The sequence below is a fragment of the Globicephala melas genome, chromosome 19 (assembly GCF_963455315.2).
Source record: "Globicephala melas chromosome 19, mGloMel1.2, whole genome shotgun sequence".
NCBI classification, from domain to species: domain Eukaryota; kingdom Metazoa; phylum Chordata; class Mammalia; order Artiodactyla; family Delphinidae; genus Globicephala; species Globicephala melas.
Genome location: NC_083332.1, coordinates 6,963,321 through 6,984,140, shown reverse-complemented (window position 1 = coordinate 6,984,140; position 20,820 = coordinate 6,963,321). Strand labels below are relative to the sequence as shown.

The 20,820-nt window shown below is 58.2% G+C and overlaps 2 protein-coding genes across 16 annotated transcripts; one reads left to right on the top strand and one right to left on the bottom strand.

Moving 5' to 3' along the window:
* Positions 1 to 14,292, top strand: SCAF1 (SR-related CTD associated factor 1). 11 transcript variants are annotated; one of them, XM_030849973.2, is made up of 11 exons: positions 1 to 132; positions 3,000 to 3,113; positions 3,362 to 3,419; positions 4,162 to 4,256; positions 4,566 to 4,666; positions 4,754 to 4,869; positions 8,084 to 10,915; positions 11,573 to 11,655; positions 11,875 to 12,093; positions 13,426 to 13,554; positions 13,861 to 14,292. In XM_030849973.2, the coding sequence occupies exons 2-11, from the start codon at positions 3,006 to 3,008 to the stop codon at positions 14,050 to 14,052; spliced, it is 3,933 nt and encodes a 1,310-aa protein (XP_030705833.1). In that variant the 5' UTR covers positions 1 to 132; positions 3,000 to 3,005; the 3' UTR covers positions 14,053 to 14,292. The 11 variants fall into 11 exon arrangements, with proteins under 11 accessions (XP_030705833.1, XP_060144958.1, XP_060144961.1 ...); XM_060288975.1 differs by having other exon boundaries at positions 98 to 132; positions 2,964 to 3,113; XM_060288978.2 differs by lacking the exon at positions 1 to 132 and adding an exon at positions 152 to 595.
* Positions 14,293 to 15,427: 1,135 nt separating this feature from the next.
* On the bottom strand, positions 15,428 to 20,756 carry IRF3 (interferon regulatory factor 3). Of its 5 annotated transcripts, none has more exons than XM_030849978.2 (8): positions 20,517 to 20,756; positions 19,581 to 19,753; positions 18,659 to 18,830; positions 18,502 to 18,572; positions 17,679 to 17,865; positions 17,170 to 17,550; positions 16,164 to 16,279; positions 15,428 to 15,654 (listed from the first exon to the last, which is right to left on the bottom strand). In XM_030849978.2, the coding sequence occupies exons 2-8, from the start codon at positions 19,743 to 19,745 to the stop codon at positions 15,487 to 15,489; spliced, it is 1,260 nt and encodes a 419-aa protein (XP_030705838.1). In that variant the 5' UTR covers positions 19,746 to 19,753; positions 20,517 to 20,756; the 3' UTR covers positions 15,428 to 15,486. The 5 variants fall into 5 exon arrangements, with proteins under 5 accessions (XP_030705838.1, XP_030705839.1, XP_030705837.1 ...); XM_030849979.2 differs by having other exon boundaries at positions 20,583 to 20,756; XM_030849977.2 differs by lacking the exon at positions 20,517 to 20,756 and adding an exon at positions 19,860 to 20,506 and having other exon boundaries at positions 19,581 to 19,773.
* Between the last annotated feature and the right edge of the window lie 64 nt (positions 20,757 to 20,820).

Here is a 20,820-nt window from a genome sequence, read left to right as displayed (position 1 = left end):
CGTGCTCGATACTTGAAGTCCCGGCAAGCTCGGCGGTGTTTTAGCTCCACCCCTCTCCTCCCTCTGCTCGCGAGCCCCGCCCCAGCCCGCCCCGCCCCGCGCCGGGGCCGGAGCCGCAGCCCGAGCGGCGGGGTAAGATGGCGGCGGCGGTCCGGGCCGCGGGGCTCGGGCCTATCGGGGTGGGCGGGGCGGAGTCGGGTCGCTAGTTGTCCCGGGGTCCTCCCGGCACGCCGCAGGGCCTAGAGGGCTTAGCGGGTCGGCCTCGGGCCTGGTAGCGGCGGCGGCGCCTGGCGCCGAGCGGAGGGCCTTCTGAAGGCCCCGGGACGCGTCTGTGGTCCCGGGGGGCATCTACGGGGCGTCCCCGAGAGGATTGGGGGCGTCCACAGGGCCTGGACTGAGACTGAAGCCTGCCTTCCATCATATAGCTGGCTTGGGTCATTTTTGTAGGCACTGTTGATCGTCTTTATGAGCTGACCGGAGGCTAGGGTCTGTTTAGAGGGTTCTGGGGCCATCTTGAGATCTTGAGATATGTCCCGGGGTGAAGGTGATCTGCAAGAGCTGGGGAGTATCTGCAGAGCCAACTATAGCGCCTAGGGTATGTCTGTTAGGGCTGGGAAGTGTCTACATGTGCTGACCTGAGGATGCGGCTCACCTACAGGGGTCTGGGGCCATATAGCTGGGCCTGGAAGAACTGTTCCAGGGATAGGAAGTCTTTTATAGATACCCAGAGGAGCGGGATGTACCCACGAAGGGAGAGAGGCAAATACTGAGATGTTCTGAGAGGCCTGGATGGGTCTCCAGCTGTCTGGGGAGTGTCTAGTCTGGGTGACAGGAGGCTGGGGGCAGTTAGAAGAACCTGGAACCATCTAGGTGGCTTTGAGTGTGACTGCAAATTTGAATGCCTTTGGGGGGGCCATATAATTGCATGGAGAATAAGACAATGAAGAGTATTGGAAAATTTGCCCAGCTGTATTGTACTTGCCCTTAGAAAGTAATTCAAATGCACAATGTTGAAAAATTCTGCGTGGCCCTGGGGCTACAGAGAGAGTTAGAATTAGTCCTCCTTGGTCTGGGAAAGTCTATAGGATCGTCTAGACTCCTCTAGTGCTGTGATTTTCAAACTCTTTTGACCTTGATCTACAGTGAGAAATACATTTTTTCATTGAGACCCAGTGTACACCGTCATATGAATTTCATACCCAAGTCCCATTAATTAGTATTTTCATTTACTTGTGATGTATTGTGAAGAATCTTCTACTGTGTTCGATTTGCTTTGATAACAAGCTATTTGTAAAGCACTGAACTGCTATCAAGTTTATAGTTTGGGAAACTGATCTAGAGGGACCTAGCAGCGTCTGCAGAGGCTTCTCAGGTATAAAAGACCTAAGGAGCCGGGGGTGTGTCTGCAAATCCCGGGGCATGTGTGAATGGGCAAGGGAGGATGTTCATTCTACAGAGGGTTTGGGGCTCTGTGGGTCTGTAGTCAGCACATCTTGATTAAGCTTCTCTTATGTGACAGCGCTGTTCTACATAGCGTGTGCTCCCCCCACCCCCACCCAGGTGCCGAAGAGCAGCGCCAGGGCTGGGAACTGTCCAGAGAGGCTTATCAGGGTGAGAGTTGTCTGTGGGAGTTCGGGAAGGAACTGCAGGCTCTTAGAGAGCCAGGAGGCAGCATGGGAGAGCTTTCTGAAAATCTGGTACGAGGGAGACCAGGGCCGAGATCTTTTTTTTTTTTTTTTTTTGGCAGGTATGCAACCGAGGGTGTAGGGGAGACCGAAGTAGGGGAAACCTGGGCGTTAAAGGCCGATGATAGGGCTTCCCTGGTGGTGCAGTGGTTGAGAGTCCGCCTGCTGACGCAGGGGACACGGGTTCGTGCCCCGGTCCGGGAAGATCCCACGTGCCGCGGAGCGGCTGGGCCCATGAGCCATGGCCGGTGAGCCTGCGCGTCCGGAGCCTGTGCTCCGAAACGGGAGAGGCCCGTGTACCGCAAAAAATATTGTTACTCTGTATATAGCCCATGATAATTATTGTTACTCTGTATTGTTACTCTGTGTCAGGAGTCTGTCTCCTTTCAATTCTCACAGGCTTTCTCTGACTTAGATACTCCTATTGGGCCCACTTAGAGCTAAGCACACGGCGTTGAGGGTTAGGGGTTTTGAAGCTTTCCAGGAACTGTGGGACCAGATATTTATTGTCTGCAGAGTAGGAGACTTGACAGTTGCAGGGAAGCCTATAGCTGAAATCTTCATATTTTCTGAAGCCCTAATCAAAATCCCCATCAGTCTGAAGAGTGATTTTTCACCTTCTGTATAACCTAAGAATTTCTGTGACATGGCAAAGCCTTGCGCCGCACTTCCACACAAGGGGCAGACAGGTGATCGGAGGGTGCTCCCTGCGGCGTCTAGTGGACAGCATTCCTGAAGTTCGTGTTTTCGTTTTCAAAGTGGCGTACTGGTTTTGTAGCTCATTCTATTATAGCTCCATCCTCTGTGTGTAAATACATTTTGTTGGGTCCCTCACCATCGAGGAGAATCGATGCTTTAGGAAGTGGCGTGGTGTTTGAGGCGCACCCAGCACACTGGCACGTATCTCGGTTTGGGAAAGGTGGGTTTATGAGACATCGGGGCAGTGTTTGAAATCACAACTCAACAGAAAAGAGTCTTGGCTCCCATGAAGGCAGGCTCCCGTGAGGTCTTAAAGGGGGAAGATGCGGGAACTGGGGAGGGGTGTGTGGAAATAGGCCGGGAAGGCCTCCCTTTGGCAGAGGAGGCAACAAATTCAGACAAGGGAAGAGGGTTGCTCCAGTCCCTCTAGTGTCTGCACTGGGCCTGGTACTTGCCCGGGCCTGGGATGCGGTGGAGGAGAGGAGGGATGCTGAAGGGGATACAGTGTTGGAGGCCCCTGAGGTCTTCATGTCCGTCCTCTCCTTCCGCCACCTGGCACCACCGTGCCCTGCCCACCAGCCTCTACTCCAGACTCTCCCCCGCCTCCACCACCAGGTGACCATGGAGGAAGAAGATGAGTCTCGAGGGAAGACAGAGGAGTCAGGCGAGGATCGGGGTGACGGTCCGCCAGACAGAGACCCTACGCTTTCTCCTTCTGCTTTTATCTTGGTGAGGCAGCCAGACGCCTGGGGCCGAGGGAGGGAGGGGCCGGGAGTCCAGATTCCAGGGCCCTGACTCCTGGACCCTTGGGAAAGGAGGGGTTGGGGGGCCAGGACTCTTGGCCTGTCTGTAGGGTTTGAGTCTGGTTGTAGGGGTGTCTGGAATGGCTGTCTCCCAGCAGCAGAGCTTGTGACCTTCCGCATGCATCCCCTGACTGCTCTTTCTTTCCACCCCCTTCACCCTCACTTTTCCTTCAGCGGGCCATTCAGCAGGCTGTGGGAAGTTCCCTGCAGGGGGACCTGCCAAATGATAAAGGTATGACAGCTTCTGGTTCTTCCCAGCCCCCTGCCCCATCTCTGCATTCTTTCTCCTAATCTCATTCATATACGCTTTCCCGAGGCCTCCTGGGTGCCATCCTTGTGCTGGCACAGGGAGCCCAAGATGGGTTGGACTCTGTGGCCGTCTTGGAGGGGCTCACAGTCTGGCAGAGGGGAGACACAGTCCCAGCACAGAGGTAGCCCGAGGCACCGTGAGAGGGCAGGAGGCCCAGCTAAGCTGGTGTGGAGGGAGATGGGGTCCAGGAAGGCTTCAGTGAGGAGGTGACAGGGGACCTGTGTCTCTAAGGCTGTTGAGCATTGTCTGGTGAAGAGGAAAGCCTGATAGGTGGGGGTGGCACCAGCAGGCACACAGCACAGGGACCACGTTGCTGGACCGAGTTGTGGGTCTTTGGGGCTGGTGGGCAGAGGATGTTGGTGGGAAGGGAAGCAGGATTGCTCCATGGGGACTGGGTCACAGCAAGGCTTAAAGGCCAAGCTGACTTGTCTGGACTTCATCCTGAGGGTGGCTGGGAGGACAAATGGGTGAGAGAGTTGGTGCCTCAAAAGGGTGTTGGGAAGTCCTTCTGGGACCCAGGTTGGGAAGCGGTTGGATGGAGGCCAGGAGAGTAGGCAGGAGCTTGGTTCCTTTGTCAAGAGCTAGGCAGGCTCTTTTTCCTCTGCCAAGCAAGGTCTCTGCAACTAGTCCCCTGTCTCCAAACCCCATGCAAATCTCTCTCCAGATGGTTCTCGGTGTCATGGCCTTCGATGGAGGCGCTGTCGGAGCCCACGTTCAGAGCCCCGTTCCCAGGAATCAGGGGGGACTGACACGGCTTCTGTGAGTAAGAAGAGGGGGCTAGGGACCTGGACTTCTGGGGCTGGGGGAGGAAGCTCACTGGGGCCTGGATCCCTGAAATGGGGAAATGGAGTTGGGGACCCAGGCTTCTGTGTCTGGGGTGCTGATTGGGGGCAGTGTTGGAGGCTCTGAGGCCTGGTCCCTTGGGTCCTGGAGGCAGTCAGGTTGAGGAGTCAGTTGGATCCTCGTGTTCTCATGGGGTCTCAGATGTCTGGGTTACTGAGAGCTTAGGGCCTGTGTGGGCCCTCACACAAGCAGGGACAGGGTGGAGCCCCTCCTGGCCTATTCCAGGTGTTGGACGTGGCTGCCGATGGCCTCCTCGCGGGGCTGGTGAGCATCCTGGATCCCCCGGATACCTGGGTTCCCAGCCACCTGGACCTGCGGCCTGGCGAGTGAGTATCTGGGCAGCTGGAGTGGGAGAGGCCCCTGTCGTGGGAGTCGGACGCACCTCTGAGGCTCACTCATCCCCTGTCTTGCAGAAGCGAGGACATGCTGGAGCTGGTGGCCGAGGTCCGAATTGGGGACAGGGATCCAGTCCCCCTTCCTGTACCCAGCCTGCTGCCCCGTGTCAGGGCCTGGAGGACGGGCAAAACGGGTATGTGGGACCAGGGCTGAGTTGGCAGGCAGTCAGCCTCGGCGTCGCGTGAGCGTTAGCTGTTGTTGGTAGTAGTAGCGGTGCTGAGTACGTCATTTAGACAAAATCTGTACTGTCATGTCTTTCTCCTGTTAGACTTAAGTAAAGGTTGTATGCACGTGCAGATGTAATTAAAGTTAAAACTGATGTGAGAGCTACCATGTGGGAGCAGTTAGCGTGCGTCCGGGGCTTCTGAATATCAGTGTAACTGCGTTAGGAATTCGTCTCCCCAGGACGGGGGACTGTCAGCATCTCCAACTCCAGGAAGAGAAGAGTCTGAAAGAGGGAAGTCTCTTGCTCGAGGTGGCACAGCCAGTTGCTTAAAGGTGGCCCTGAGCCCGGGGCCTTCTGTGTGTAAAGTGCAAGTTTTTGACTTCTGCGATGTGCACCTGCCCGAGGGAGAGTCTGCTCCCTAGCCCTGCTGCACATGGTGGTAAGCCCCTGAGCAGTGTAGAGCAGAGGGTCTCAAACTCGAAAGGGCATCAGAATCACCACGGAGGACTTGTTAATCCACAGGTCACTAGGCCCATCCCCAGGGTTTCTGATGCAGCAGGCCTGGAGTTGGTAGGGCACGGGAATTTGCATTTCTAACTAACTCCCCAGTGATGCTGCTGCAGATCCCCCGGGACCCTGATGAGAACCCTGGGTTTAGACTTCCCTTCTGCCACGTAATATCTGGGGAGGGGTGGAGGGGAGAGGAAGACGTAGCAGAAGGTCAGCGACGAGCAACTGTTCTGCCAGAGGCTTGCACACCCTCTGAACCAGTTCACGTTTTCCTTGTCCTTTTTTTTTTTTTAAGATTTAACTTTATGTATTTTTGGCTGTGTCGGGTCTACACTGCTGCGCGTGGGCTTTCTCTAGCTGTGGCAAGCAGGGGGCCACTCTTCACTGCAGTGGTGGCTTCTCCTGTTGGTGGAGCACCGGCTCTAGGCGCGTGGGCTTCAGTAATTGTGGCTCACGGGCTCTAGAGCGCAGGCTCAGTAGCTGTGGTGCATGGGCTTAGTTGCTCTGCGGCATGTGGGATCTTCCTGGACCAGGGCTCGAACCCGTGTCCCCTGCATTGGCAGGAGGATTCTTAACCACTGCGCCACCAGGGAAATCCCATCCTCGTCCTTTCTCTTTTCTCACAGATCTGGGGTGACTTACTTATCCTTTAGGCTCAGGGGACATGGTGCCTGGGGCCTACCATGCTCTTAGGGGGCCACCACACTCTTAGGGGCCCACAAAAGTATTTTCATTTCTTTTATTATTTTTTTAAATTTTACTTATTTATTTGGCCGCACCGCATGGCTTGTGGGATCTCAGTTCCCCAACCAGGGATTGAACCGGGCCTCAACAGTGAAAGCCCAGAATCCTAACGACTAGGCCACCAGGGAACTCCCTCTTCATTTCTTTTAAAACCAGAAGCCATAGGGGATAAGTAAACAAGTGAGTGGGACAGGGTTCCAATCAAATGTTATTTACAAAAACAGGTGATGTGTGGGATTTGGCCCTTGGGCTTTAAGTGCTATCCGTAGCTGTGTCTGGAACCTAATAGCTGTTTTCAGCAGGACTCTGGGGTTATGTTTTGGGTTTTTGTTGTTGTTGTTGTTTTAAAATATTTATTTATTTTGGCTGTGCCAGGTCTTAGTTGTGGCGTGCGGGATTTTTTTTTTTTTTTTTTTTTTAGTTGCAGCATGAGGACTCTTAGTTGCGGCATGTATACGGGATATAGTTCCTCGACCAGGGATCAAACCCGGGCCCCCTGCATTGGGAGCACGGAGTCTTACCCACTGGACCACCAGGGAAGTCCCTGTGTTTTGTTTTCTTATTCCAAGTGTTTTTTGGTCTTCATTTGGAAAATACTAAGAACGCAAGAAGAACTCACCCATAGTCCTTTAAAAAAAACTATTTATAAGGAAGCGGATGTCTCGAGTTTGCAGACTGCTACGATCTGCAGACGTGGTTTTTGCCTCAGGTGGTGGTAATAACAGCCCGGGTAGTCAGAGTTCGTGCTCAGCAAGTCCTTGAAGGCAGGGATTTTTGTCTCTCGTTTGCGGTTCTGTTCTATACCCCAAGCCGCGTCTGTCAGATTGATGATCAGAAGAAATGTGTTGAATGAATGAGCAAACTCCCCTTTTATAGATGAGGAAACCAAGGCAGACAGCAGTTGAGTTGCTTGCCCTCGGGCATATTGCGGGAGAGGGCTGGAGCCTGGGATCCGGGTGGGGAGGTGGCTCTGGTGCTGCCTTCTTAGCCCCGGGCTTCCCTGGCATTGTTCATGTGACCATGCCAGCGTCCTTGCTGGGGCAGGATCCTGGCAGTTACATGTGGTTGAGAGAGTGGCCTCCAGACTCTGATGTGTGTGTCTGAATCCTGGCCCCGTCATCCGCCCCGGGGGCAGCCTCGATCAGTTGTCTCCACATGTGTGACTTGTGGTGCTGAGACCGTGGAGTGCTTCGAAAGCAAGGTCTCGGGAGGGCGGACAAAATAACGGAGGACAGCACGATGCCTGGCCCGGTCAGTGATGTCTGAGTCCCAAGCAGATGTCGCCCCTGGGATGGGGCTCATCACAGAGTGGCGGGGGCACGGTGAGGACTCGGGCTCTCAGGGCTCACCAGCTCTGCCACTTTCTGACTCTGGAGAGGGAGTTTCACCTTCTCAGCCTCACGTTAGGCCTCCTGTACAAAGGGATAGATTCCCTCAAGAGGCAGCTGGCTCATCAGGCCAGGGCTTGACCCCTGCAGGTGATCCTAGGTTGGAACCCTGGCTCTCCCATCCCAGCCTGTGCCTCCTGCGGGAACATCACTGCTGTCATTGGTCAGGGCGGTCTTAGGCCGCAGGCCAGCTTACATCTCCGGTAGATATGAGAGTGCGGGCTCGGAGGCCACACTGACCGAGTTTGCATCCTGACTCCCCCCTGCTGACTGTGCTCTAGGGGAAGATGCCACAGCTCTCTGTGCTGCAGTTTCCTCCTGGGACCCCGGGTCGCAGTACCTACAGCGTGGAGCGTAGGTACTGTTGTTAGGAGCATCTTATGTGTTGACACACGTGAAGCACTGGAAGCAGTGCCTGCTGGTGTGGCGAGTGCTGAGCGAGGGGGACCAGCAGATGGGGTGCTGACCTGCCTGCGGGCCCCTCCGCTGCACTGGGACAGGCACCTGACTGCCACCCTGTCTCCGCTCTTCCTTTGCAGTTTCTCCGCAGTCTCACTCTTCTCGACCCACCTGTGCCCGCCACCTCCTCACCTTGGGCACTGGAGACGGGGGCCCTGCTCCGCCCCCTGCCCCCTCCTCTGCCTCCTCTTCGCCTTCCCCTTCCCCCTCATCATCCTCCCCTTCCCCGCCTCCCCCTCCACCACCCCCGGCCCCCCCGGCCCCTCCTGCACCCCGGTTTGATATCTATGACCCCTTCCACCCCACCGACGAGGCCTATTCCCCACCGCCTGCTCCAGAGCAGAAGTACGACCCCTTCGAGCCCACTGGCTCCAACCCCAGCTCATCGGCGGGGACCCCCTCACCTGAGGAGGAGGAGGAGGAGGAGGAAGAGGAGGAAGAGGAAGAAGAGGAAGAAGAGGAGGAGGAAGCCCTGTCCCAGAGCATCAGCCGCATCTCAGAGACCCTGGCGGGCATCTACGACGACAACAGCCTGAGCCAGGACTTCCCAGGTGACGAGAGCCCGGGCCCGGACCCCCAGCCCCTGCAGCCGACTCCAGCCCCTGGCACACCGCCCCAGGCCGACTCCACCCGGGCCGACGGAGCCACCCGCCGGCGCGTCTTTGTGGTGGGGACTGAGGCGGAGGCCTGTCGGGAAGGCAAGGTCTCCGTGGAGGTGGTGACGGCCGGTGGCGCCGCCCTCCCGCCCCCTCTGCTGCCACCGGGCGATTCAGAGATTGAGGAGGGCGAGATTGTCCAGCCTGAGGAGGAGCCCAGGATGGCGCTCTCCCTCTTCCGGGCCGGCGGCCGGGCCGCACGACCCCCTCCGGCGGCCCCGGCCCCCGCTGCGGCCCAGCCCCCGCCCCCGCCGCCCGCCCCCCGGGCCCCCGAGGGGGACGACTTCTTGTCTCTGCACGCGGAGTCCGACGGCGAGGGCGCCCTGCAGGTGGACCTTGGGGAGCCGGCCCCCGCCCCGCCCACCGCGGACGCGCGCTGGGGCGGCCTGGACCTGCGCCGCAAGATCCTGACCCAGCGGCGCGAGCGCTACCGGCAGCGCTCGCCCTCCCCGGCCGCCGCCCCCGCCTCCGCTGCCCCCACTGGCCCGCCCACCCGCAAGAAGTCGAGGCGGGAGCGCAAGAGGAGCGGCGGTGAGGCCAAGGAGGCCGCCTCGTCCTCCTCCGGCGCTCAGCCCGCCCCGCCGGCCCCGGCCTCCCCCTGGGACCCCAAGAAGCACCGCTCCCGGGACCGCAAGCCGGGCTCCCACGCCTCGTCGTCCGCCCGCCGCCGCTCGCGGTCCCGCTCCGCCCGCCGCCGCTCGCGGAGCACCGACCGGCGCCGCGGAGGCAGCCGCAGGTCCCGGTCTCGGGAGAAAAGGCGGCGGCGGCGGCGCTCGAACTCCCCGCCCCCGGCCACCTCCTCGTCGTCGTCTTCCAGGCGCGAGCGGCACCGCGGCAAGCACCGGGATGGCGGCGGCAGCAAGAAGAAGAAGAAACGGTCGCGGTCCCGGGGCGAGAAGCGGTCTGGGGACAGTGAGAAGGGCCTTGCCCCGGCCCAGCCGCCCTCCGGCTCCACCTCCTTGGGCGGAGAGCGAGACAGCCGCCGCCGGGGGGCCGTGCCGCCCTCCATCCAGGACCTCACGGACCACGATCTCTTTGCCATCAAGCGGACCATCACCGTGGGCCGGCCGGACAAGCCTGACCCCCGAGGCCCCTCACCGGCTCCGGCCTCATCGCCCAAGCGCGAGGTCCTATACGACTCCGAGGGACTGAGCGCCGAGGAGCGGGGAGGCAAGAGCAGTGAGAAGGACCGGCGCCGCTCTGGGGCGGCCTCCTCCTCCTCTTCCTCCCGGGAGAAGGGATCACGACGGAAGGCACTGGATGGGGGGGATCGGGACCGGGACAGGGACAGAGATAGGGACAGGGACAGGTCATCCAAGAAGGCCCGGCCCCCCAAGGAGTTGGCGCCCTCTTCAGGGCCCCCGCCAAAGCCACCTGTCAGCAGCGGCTCAGGCTCCTCGTCCTCGTCGTCCTCCTCATCCTCCCGGAAGGTGAAGCTACAGTCCAAGGTGGCCGTTCTGATCCGAGAGGGTGTCAGCAGCACCACATCAGCCAAGGAGGCCACGTCTGCTGGCCTGGGCTCCATCGGAGTCAAGTTCAGCCGAGACCGAGAGAGCCGCTCCCCCTTCCTCAAGCCGGATGAGCGGGCCCCTACTGAGGTGGCCAAAGCAGCTCAGGGCAGCACCAAGCCCAAAAAGACCAAGGTCAAGGCCAAGGCTGGGGCCAAGAAAGCCAAGGGGACCAAGGGAAAGACCAAGCCATCCAAGACCAGGAAAAAGATCCGCAGCGGTGGGGGCAGTGGCGGTGGCGGCAGTGGCCCTGCGACGCTGAAGAAGTCCAAGGCGGACAGCTGCAGCCAGGCGGCGGGAGCCAAAGGGGCTGAGGAGACTTCCTGGTCCGGGGAAGAGCGGGCAGCGAAGGCCCCTAGCACCCCGCCCCCCAAGGCGGCCCCTCCACCCCCTGCTCTCACGCCCGACTCGCAGACTGTGGATAGCAGCTGCAAGACACCTGAGGTCTCCTTCCTGCCAGAAGAGGCCGCTGAGGAGGCTGGAGTCCGAGGTGGGGCGGAGGAGGAGGAGGAGGAAGAGGAAGAGGAGGAGGAGGAGGAGGAGGAGGAGCAGCAGCCGGCCACCAGCACGGCCACCAGCACGGCTGCGGCCGCTCCCAGCACCGCCCCTAGTGCGGGGTCCACGGCTGGCGACTCGGGGGCGGAGGATGGACCAGCCCCCCGTGTCTCCCAGCTGCCCACGCTGCCCCCACCCATGCCCTGGAACCTGCCCGCTGGTGTAGACTGCACTACCAGCGGTGTCCTGGCCTGTGAGTGTCCCCTGGGGGGGCCGGGGCACATTAGGGTGGACAGGCAGGATCAGGGAGGAGGTCATGTGGGGACAAACTTGGAGGCAGTGGAGATACCTTGGAAGGGGTGGGTATAGTGACCAGGACTGGGAGGGCCTTGGGTGGGTAAGGGCCAGTCAGGGTCTGTCCAGAAGGCTCCACGATGTTTGGGTGCACTGGGAGAGCACTGGGCAGATGGGAGCAGCGGGCAGCCAGTTGAGCAGAGACTGGAGGAGTGGGGTGTGTCCTGGGGTCCACCTAGAGGTAGACTGGGGTAGGCTTGGTAGAGGGACCGGAATCGGGGAGCAGGGAGCAGTATCCCTTACGGGATGGCAGGAGCCTTTGCTAGACTGCAGAGCTGGGGAGAGAGGCTATGGGGGCTCGGGACCAACTCGTCACTGTGTGACCCTGGCCACACGCCACCCCCACCCCTGCCCCCCACACACCTCGAGTCGTAAGAACATACAGGGTGGGGGCTGGTTCTCTTGGTGGTTGAGGCCCCTTTTCCCAGTTATGAGCCTGAGACCTTATAGCCTGTCTGGGGGCCCGGGGCGGGAGGTGGCACGTGGCTGGGTGAGGGTCACCCTCTTCTCTTGCGTCAACTCCCGATCCTTGTCGTCCACTCTCCACCTACTGCAGTGACTGCACTTCTCTTCAAGATGGAAGAAGCCAATCTGGCAAGCCGAGCAAAGGCCCAGGAGCTGATCCAGGCCACCAACCAGGTGGGCTTCCTTGGGGAAGAGTCCCCGCAGCCCCTTCTCTTGTCCCCTGTTTCGGGTTAGGAGAGGAACTTCAGCTCCCAGCAGGCTTTAGGGCAAGGTATCTGCCAGAAGAGGAGCCTGTTGCCTCTGGGACTGTTGGGAAATCAGGGTGGGAATAGGGGTACATGTTCCGTCCTCCCCTCCACCTCCCTTTGCTTATCCTCCAACCTTTTCCCACAGATCCTCAGCCACAGGAAGCCCCCCTCAAGTCTGGGGGTGACGCCAGCTCCTGTGCCCACCTCTCTGGGTCTGCCCCCTGGCCCCTCCAGCTACCTGCTCCCTGGCAGCCTCCCCCTGGGGGGCTGTGGCTCTACCCCTCCCACCCCCACTGGGCTGGCTGCAGCGTCTGACAAGAGAGAGGGCAGCAGCAGCTCCGAGGGACGTGGTGACACAGACAAGGTGAACTGGGCTTGGGAGAGGTGGGTTAGTGGTGACAGTTTTGCAGAGAACGCAGGCAGATACTGAGATGCAGGGGCCCGAGGAGAATGCCAGAGACTGATGCCAGCAGATGAGGACTTAGATAAAACTGAAATCACTAAATTGTAAGGAACTAAACTTTCACTTGATTAGATGATTGGGAAAGCGGTGCTAGACAGGTTTTTAAAGAATTTCGTATAGAGATGGGATGGAGGTAGGGAGAGAAAGAAAGAAAGAGATATGGATATAAACACACGCATGTTTATACATATATCTACTACAGTCTACTCTTTGGTCATCTATACCTCTCTCACCCCGATCTTTTTGTGTAAGGGGGGCTCGGGATGGTTTACAAACAAAAAATCAAGCATCTGTTCCTGGACGGAGGGAGGAAGAATGGGTGCAGGGCAAACAGGCCCCCCCTCCCCCCACTACATCTGGCTCCTCCTCCTGGGCCTTGGGGCTGTGTACCTTTTGGGTGGGTCTGGTTGCTGGTCGCTATGGCCCTGTCACCAGATGATGGCGCTGCTCACCCTTTTCGCACCCCACATACAGAGCCAGAAGGAAAGCAGGACAAACCGCCGTGTTATAAGCCCCGTATAAACGGAGGTGGGGCCACAGCTTTGATGTGTACTTGTCCATGGCCTGTGCCATGGGCTGCGGGACAGGGACAGTACAGGCCCTGAGACGAGCAGCAGGTCCCTGTTCCGCCAGTGAGGCTGCCCTGTCTGTTCTCTGCCAACGTCCTCTCTCTCCCCGTGTGAGACGGGTGCAGGACACAATCCCTTTCTCTTGGCCGCATATTTAGAAACCCACTCCTGTGGGGCTAGGGAGGCCTGAAGAGTCCCCCCGGGGTGGCCGTGGCTCCCCCAGCAGCTCACCCAACAGTTGGCATTCGTGTTTCATGGGAGATATTGGCCCTGAAGGCTGGGGTGTCCTGCCCTTCCCAGGCCTCAGTTTACCTGCCCCCATCTTCTCTGGGATGGTAGGGAACAGCTGCCTGGCTCAGGTCTGTCTCCCTACCAGACTGTAAGGGCAGGGGACATATGGGTCCTGGTCATGGACTCCTGGGACAGCCCAGGGTCCAGCCTGGAGGAGATGCTAGTGACATTGAGAGGCCCAGGCCTGGCCTGGGGTCTGGGGCGACTGTAGCAAGGGGAGAACAGGGCAGACCCTAAGCAGGATTTCCACCTCTGGGAGTAGCTGGATGGTCAAGAAGTCTGAGCTGGTGGGCAGGTGAGTGGAGGTAGGGGTTCTGCAGTAACTCACCTGGCCTTTGCTGTCCCTTCTTCCCACTGTCGCCACCCCCGCCAGTATCTGAAGAAGCTGCACACGCAGGAGCGGGCAGTAGAGGAGGTGAAGCTGGCCATCAAGCCGTATTATCAGAAGAAGGACATCACCAAGGAGGAGTACAAGGACATCCTGAGGAAGGCCGTCCACAAGGTGGGGCCCAGAGGGGGACAAGATGCGCAGAGGTGGGGAGAGGATGAGACGGAGTGATGGACGTGAGCAGACAGGCGTACAGAGATGGGGAGACAGAGGGGCAGTGGGTCACTCTGGAAGGCGAGAGGGTGACAGGATGCCTCAAGCCCACCTGGGCCTGTTCTGCTGGCATCAGGGGGACAAGTAGGGATGTTGGCCTGGATTTTGGTGGAGGGGTTCCCATCCCAGTCCCCAGCTGTGCTCAGCAGTCCAGGTGCAGGGGACCATGGGGACTGGCAGTGACTGCAGCTGCCCCTTGCCCCCCAGATCTGCCACAGCAAAAGTGGGGAGATCAACCCGGTGAAGGTGAGCAACCTGGTGCGCGCCTACGTCCAACGCTACCGCTACTTCCGCAAGCACGGCCGCAAGCCAGGGGACCCTCCGGGGCCCCCACGGCCGCCCAAGGAGCCGGGACCCCCTGACAAGGGCGGCCCGGGCCTGCCCCTGCCCCCTCTCTGAGATCCCCAGCCGCCCCTTTCCTCCTTCGCTGTCTCTCTGGAATTCTGGACATATTTATGGCTCTGCCTCCCTACGTCCCTCCCCTGTCAGTGGGATGATTGGGGGAGGGTTGCTGCGGGAAAGAGGAGAGCCCCCTGCCCAGCCCCACTGCCATCTCCCTCGCCCCAAGCCTGTGCCCATTGCCCCTCCCCTCTGTTCGTGCCCCTACCCCAGTTTCATTAAAGATTTCATGAAATGTTACCCCTGAGCCCCAGGACTTTTAGCCCTTTCTTTTCAGAGTCCAGTTTGGGAAAGGGTTGAGGAGGAGCCTTGGCCCAAGTGTGAGGGTGGTTAGCGGGGAAGTAGACAGTGTGACTTGGGAAAAGTGCATTCCTCTCACTGGGCCTGTTTCTTCGTCTATAAAGTGGGTGTTGTGAGGATTAAGAAAGACGCAGGCGGGTGAAGCACTTCGAACCGGACCTGGCACATAGGAAGCCGTTGCTACTGATACAGAGTGGTGGTGATGGGAGAGAGAGGTCCCTGCCCCACCTGACCAGTGTCTGCCCAGCTCAGGGCGTCTAGGTGCTATTTGTCTAACCTTGGAATTGCCCCAGAAACAGGATCTTTGTCCTCCATTCAGTTTTTTTTTTTTTTTAACCAGTCCTATGAGGCTGGGGTGATCTAATTGACTCCCCCGAGACGGAGAGGGAAACTGAGGCATGGAGCAGCAAGGGCCACACAGTGAATCAGGGCTGTGCTGGCCTCCATCAGTCCCTGTTACCCAGAACCCAGGCGCGGTGAGGAGAGGTGGGTGCAGCCAGGCTGCGGGGGGAGGGTGGGTTCCGATTGGGGGTAGGCTCAGAATTCCTTTACCACTGGCCCTCGCAGGTCCACATGGAGGGGAGCCCAGGGCCCGGAAAGGAGAAGGACTTGCCTGAGGTCACCTAGCAGGAGTTGGGAGGGGACCCAAGGCCCCTGACAGGCAGGACAGGCAGGCGAAAGGCTCTGTGCTTACTGGACGTCGGCCTGAACTGTTCATAGGCAAGACGGGCGTTCCAGAGTGAGCCCCAGGGTCACCCTCAAAGAGTGGCACCCTTACAGTCAGACCTGGATTCTGACCTGCCTTGTATTTTCCTACTTGGTGGACTTTCCTCCTCTCTAAGCCTCAGTGTCTTGGTCTGTAAAATGGGGGTGACTGTCACCAACTCACCAGGCCACAGGGAAGAGGTAAGGAGTGTCAGCTGCCCCCTGCACAGCGCCTGGCCTTTATGCAGTGAGCACCTAGGATATGAGTGGCTTGCACAGATGGATAAACGGGCCTTAAGAAGGAATAACCCCCAACTTGGGTCAGGGCTGGCCCAGGGAAAGTGAACACCAGACAGACAAGTGATGACCATGGCCGGAGCCAGTTTATTGGTCGAGGTGGAAGTTGAGGGCTCAGGCCTCCCCAGTGACCTAGAAGTCCATGTCCTCGACCAGGTCCTGGAGGTAGGCCTTGTACTGGTCTGAGGTGAGGGAGAGTGGGTGGCTGTTAGAAATGTGAAGGTCCACAGTGTTCTCCAGGGAGGAGGCACCCCCTACCCGTGCCATGTCTAGCAGGGCTCTGAGGCACATGGGGACAACCTGAGGGAGGTGGGGGAGAAACAGTCAGGGGAAACACCCAGCACCGTCTACTGTCGGGGATGGGTTGAGTAGACTACAATTCCCGACAGCCCCCCCTGTAACCCAGGATGAACCGTTAGGCCCAGGGCTGCTGGGCGTTACAGTTTTCCCCATATTCACCACCAAGGGAGACCATAAATGGTTCTTAGGGCTGAGGCTGCTGAGGGGTTCCTGGAAGCTAGAGCTGAGCAGCTTGTGATCAGAAGGACTCCTGGCAGCTGTAGTACCTCACACAGGCTGCTAGGACTTGTAGTCCACCAACTTCCACATGGTTGGGAGAACGCAAATATAGGCTTTGGGGGTGAGGCCGTGGGAGGGACACCAGAAGCTCCTGAGGAGGAACTGGTACTTGCAGAGACTCTTAGGAGTTGTAGTTTCTCCGAGGGGACTGTGGGAGTTGTAGTTCCCAGAAGCAACCTCCTCCCTTTTAGGATCTACCCCTCAGCTCCAGGAGCCTGGGGCTGCAGTACCTTGACCATCACGAGCCTCTTGATCCATGGTTGGTCCTGGGGCCATGACTGCCCCACACAGAACCAGAGGGTGTAGCGTGGTGAGCGTCTGCTTCCTTCGATGAAGGCAATCAGATCTGGGGGCCCAGGAACCTAGTCAGGGATGGGAAGAAGACCCTCTACCTGCCCCTCCCTGCTCCCCCAAAACCTCAGTAACATCCTCATCTTCCTCCCTGATCTAAAGCTCAACATATCTCTGCCACCATGACCAGGGGGCTATTGATTTGGGGAAAGTCCCTCCAGTTCTGGCACAAGCTGAAATGTTCCTCCTCCCTTCCATCGGGGCTGGGCTGGAAGGTAGGCCTCCACACACACCTCCTGGAGCCTCAGCATTTGGATGGGGAAACAGGCCCAGGAGGGGAGTCCACTTCCCCAAGGATGCTCAGTGATTCTGGAGTAGAAGGTGGTTGGTGGTTACTGCTCTTTAACCCTTCAAGGCCATGCTGTCCAATATGTAGCCATTAGCCACCACGGCTATTCAAGTTTTAATTGTATCTAATTAAAATCAAATAAAACTTAAAAAACTCACTTCCTCATTTGCACTCACCTCATCTAAGTACTCAGTAGCCATTTGTAGCTAGTGGATACCATATTGGGCAGTGGAAATACAGAGCATTTGCATCATTGCAGAAAGGTCTGTTTGGAGAGCAAAGCCCTAAATGATTTCTTTCTCCTGCATCTGTCTTTCCACCATAATTGTAATAAATGATAACGACTATGGCAGCTAATTCCCCGAAGCACCTTCTGTACGCTGGGCCCTGTGCCTCCTGCCAGCTCTGGGCAGGTGAGAGAGAGGAGACAGTCCTTAGACTCCACAGGTTCAGAGCAGTCCAGTCCTTCTCCCCACAGGTTCAACCACAAGCAGAGCAGCAGGGTCTGAATTCGATCCCAAACCTCCTGACCCCAGAGTTTTTAACCACCATTGCCTGCCGTTTCCACAGCAGAGCTAAGGCCCCACCTCACTCACCTGCTATGAAGGGCCCCATGTTGAACACGCCTCCTTCCCTGTCCTTGGGCACCTCACCATCAGGCCTGTGACCACTGTTGGGGAGGAGTTCCTCGCCCACGGCCCAGTACACACGGCAGTGCCCCAGCCTCTGGGCCCAGAGCCACTGCCCAGCCCTCCACAGAGCTAGTCCCCCGCCCAGGCAGCTCAGCACCCGCTGCACGTAGTCTGTCACGCCCCTGTCTGTCAGGGACGCCGCGGGGTCTGGCAGTCTTATTGGCTGCCCAGGCAGTGTCCTGTCCCCTGCTTCTGATCCCACCAGCCGCAGGCCCCCCGGGCAGAAGACAGTCTGCTGGAAGACTTGGCAGCCCCGGTAGAAGACGGTCACCTCGAACTCCCACTCTGAGCAGCAGCAGCAGTAATGTGAAGGGGAGAGAGAATGAGGGAACGTCAGGGGGCTTGCGGCCCAGCCCTAACCCCTCCCACCCCTCCCACCCCTCCCACCCCTCCCACCCACAGCTGGCGCTCACCTTCCCCGCTCACCAACAGCTGCTTCAGTGGGTTTTCAGGCGGTCCCGGCATTGGGCAAGGAGCAGGGACATCTAAGTTGGGGCCCAGCAAGAGCTGAGGGGGGTTCTCAGGGGCCATGGTCAGACTTGAGGGCCCTCCATCTGGGGCCAAGTCCATGTCGCTCAGTAACTTCTCCAGAATGTCTTCCTGGAGAGGAAAAAAAAAAAGGATCCAGGTATTTCCACAGCCTTTTCTGGAGACTTCCCATGGACCAAGCTTTGTGCTCAGCGATGTGGGGACCCAGAGAGGAGACAGACCTGAGCTTTGCCCTCAAGGGGCTTCTAACCTGGGGCACAGACAGTAAAGTATGTACAGCTTTGATGTATGCCGGGCACTACAGTGGCCTGAGGGGAGCAGCTAATTCCACCCAAGGATCTGGCTCTCTGCAAGCAAGACGCGGGCAGAGAGGGCTGGGAAGAATTTCAGAGGGGACTTCCCCTGGCACAGACATCAGCAAGATCAAGGAGAGGTTCTGAGTTCCCAAAACGCTGAGAGAACCCTGCACAGGGAGGAAAGCTATTAAATTCTAGAAAGGTGGATTAGGGCCTTGAATGCCTGTTGAAAGCTCTGAATTTTCTCCTGAGGATGCTGGGAAGCCATGGAGGGCTGTGGGCAGGGGGTGGGGGGACAGGGTCAGCACTGAGTCAGGTTGGGGACAGACTGCATGGGACAGAATGGAGCCTGGGGTGATGGTGCAGGGGAAGAAGATGAGGCCTGAATAGGCCCATGAGGACGCAGAGAGCGGATGGGGCAGAGAGCAGGATGGTCGGGGCGCATTCTTACCTGGATATCAGAGGTACTGCATCTGCCATTGGTGTCTAGAGAGGTGTCTGGCTCAGCTAAGTTCCCAACTCCTGTGGAGAAAGGTGGGAAGTGGAGTGGGGGCGCTAGGGACAGTCGAAATCCCATCCCTCTAAGTGAAGCCTCACTTGCAGCACACCTGAGGTCACAAACTCATAGATCTTGTGCGGGTTGTGGGGATCCTTGCTGTGGTCCTCTGCTAAACGCAACGCTTCCTTCCGGTTCAGGGCGGACCGGAAATTCCTCTTCCAGGTGGGCAGGTCCGGCTTATCCTTCCCAGGAGTGTAGGCACCACTGGCCTCAGCCCAGGCCTAGGGGACCAGTGGTACCAAGATAGTGGAGAGGATGACTTAGACCTTGCCCCAGGGGTCCCAACCCTGTCTCCTCTTGTCCTAACACCGTCCTCCCCCCGACACGTTCTAACTTGGCAAGGTTCCATCCCCAAACTCTCAGATTCTCTGCGCCCCGAATCCCCCTACCACCACCCTTCAAAAACCTTTGCTTTCTAAGCCAGCCTTCCAGGTCCTAATGAGTGTCTAACTCTGCCACCAACCTGCCCCAGGACACCCTCTGTAATAATAATAATAATATTATTATATATTATATATATTATATTATATAACATATAATATATTATTAATTATTATTATAATAACCCCGCCCCCTCGCACTCTAACTCGGCTTACCACCACCGGTGTATCCTAATTTGGTGGTAAGAAACCTCAGCTTCAGGGCCAAGTCTCGCCTCTAATATTCCAAGACCGGCCCCCAGAAATTCTACAACCAAGAGCCTCACCCCGGAGGCCCCGAACTCCCCAGGATGCATTTCCTTCACTTTCCCGATTCCGTTACCGGAACCTGGCAGCTCTAATCCTGACTGCTCTCCGACACCAGTTCCGGGATCCTACTAACTAAACCCCTTCCCGTTCTAACTCCACCCACCTCAGTCTGTCAGAATGAGAGCAGGCCTCTCCATGCTTGCTAATCCCGCCTTCTCGGCCCCGCCCCCTGGGAGTGCACCTCCGCCCCCTCGGAGTCCACCCCGCCCGGCGCGCACGCACCTGGAAAATGCCGAAGTCCTCCAGCTGGGCATCCTGCCGCAAGCCGTGCTTCCAAGGGATGCGGAAGCGCGTGCGGCTCTCATCCAGCCAGGCCACGCCCTCCAACTGCCCCTGGTCCAGCTGAGATACCAGCCAGGGCAGGATGCGAGGCTTTTGTGTTCCCATGGTCCGGCCTGCGCGCAGAGAACAGGTCCTAGGTACAGGCGGCCTCCCAGGCCCACCCCGTGCAGGGGTTCCGCACCCAGACCTCCCTCACGTGCCACGGCGCAGGTCTCTCACCTATAGTTTACTGGGGTACAAACAGGAGACCTCCCATCCTCCAGCGAGGCTTTCTAATTCAGCGAGAACTCCCTCCTCTCCTTTCCCCAGCTTCTTCTGTGTAGGTAGATACCTCTACCTCCCTCAATTGCGCCGGTGTACACCTTCCCTCTTCCATTGAAAGCCCGTTCTTCCCCCATCACCCAAGGCAGGTACTCCCACTTCCAGGGTAGAGCCCTCCCTCTAGTTATTGCAATACAGAAGCTAGTGACCTGTAGACCGCTACCTCCCGCAGTTACCCCACGGTAGACCCCCTTTCACAGTTCCACCCCGTCCCGATGATCCCCTCACCCATTCCCACCGAGGACCAACCACAATCCCTCCCAAACAGACAGCCTCCCTCCTCCAGGGCACGTCCCCACTTTCTAGAGTGGACTGCCTCCTATTCTTACAGTCCGTCCATCTCTCCCCTAGATCCCCCAGTGTAGACGCCTCCTCTCTGCTACTTCTACGTTTGCTTTTTTTACAGCCGATCTCGGCGCCAGTCATTGCTTCACTTTTTTCTTTCTTGCTTCACTTTCCCCCAGACTACACAACCGCCCTTCTCCACTGTCAGTGTAGACCCATCCTTTCTCCGATTCCTCACCTCCGGACGCCACCTACTCCCCAGTTACCTACGTTTCCTATGTGGTGGGTCGGGGCGCGCAGAGTGCTCCAACCACGTCTGGTTTGGGGGTTTCGTACCTCTCGAACTCTCAGCTGCACACCCCACTTCCGGTCGGCTGAGCTTTAGAGGTGGGGCTTCCTTTTCTATCGATTTCCTGAAATAAAAACGACTTCACAGTCGTATTGGTGACTCCAAAACCAAAGAGGCTGCTCGGTAAGCGCGGGCGTCGCCCCCCAATCCCATGCCCTTTTTAGGCCTTCCGACCGCGGGCATGCTGGGAACGTCACATGCAAATTAGGCGGGACCCAACGCTCC

Bases quoted from the DNA above. Each gene is read 5' to 3' on its own strand.
- SCAF1 (XM_030849967.3), top strand. From the start codon at position 2,913: ATGTCCGTCCTCTCCTTCCGCCACCTGGCACCACCGTGCCCTGCCCAC. The intron at 4,667-4,753 runs GTGAGTATCTGG...CCTGTCTTGCAG, and splicing joins CTGGACCTGCGGCCTGGCGA to AAGCGAGGACATGCTGGAGC. The intron at 10,916-11,572 runs GTGAGTGTCCCC...CACCTACTGCAG, and splicing joins TACCAGCGGTGTCCTGGCCT to TGACTGCACTTCTCTTCAAG.
- IRF3 (XM_030849978.2), bottom strand. From the start codon at position 19,745: ATGGGAACACAAAAGCCTCGCATCCTGCCCTGGCTGGTATCTCAGCTG. The intron at 16,280-17,169 runs GTGAGTGAGGTG...CTGGGCCCCCAG, and splicing joins CATGGGGCCCTTCATAGCAG to ATCTGATTGCCTTCATCGAA. The intron at 15,655-16,163 runs GTACTGCAGCCC...CACCTCCCTCAG, and splicing joins AGAGGCTCGTGATGGTCAAG to GTTGTCCCCATGTGCCTCAG.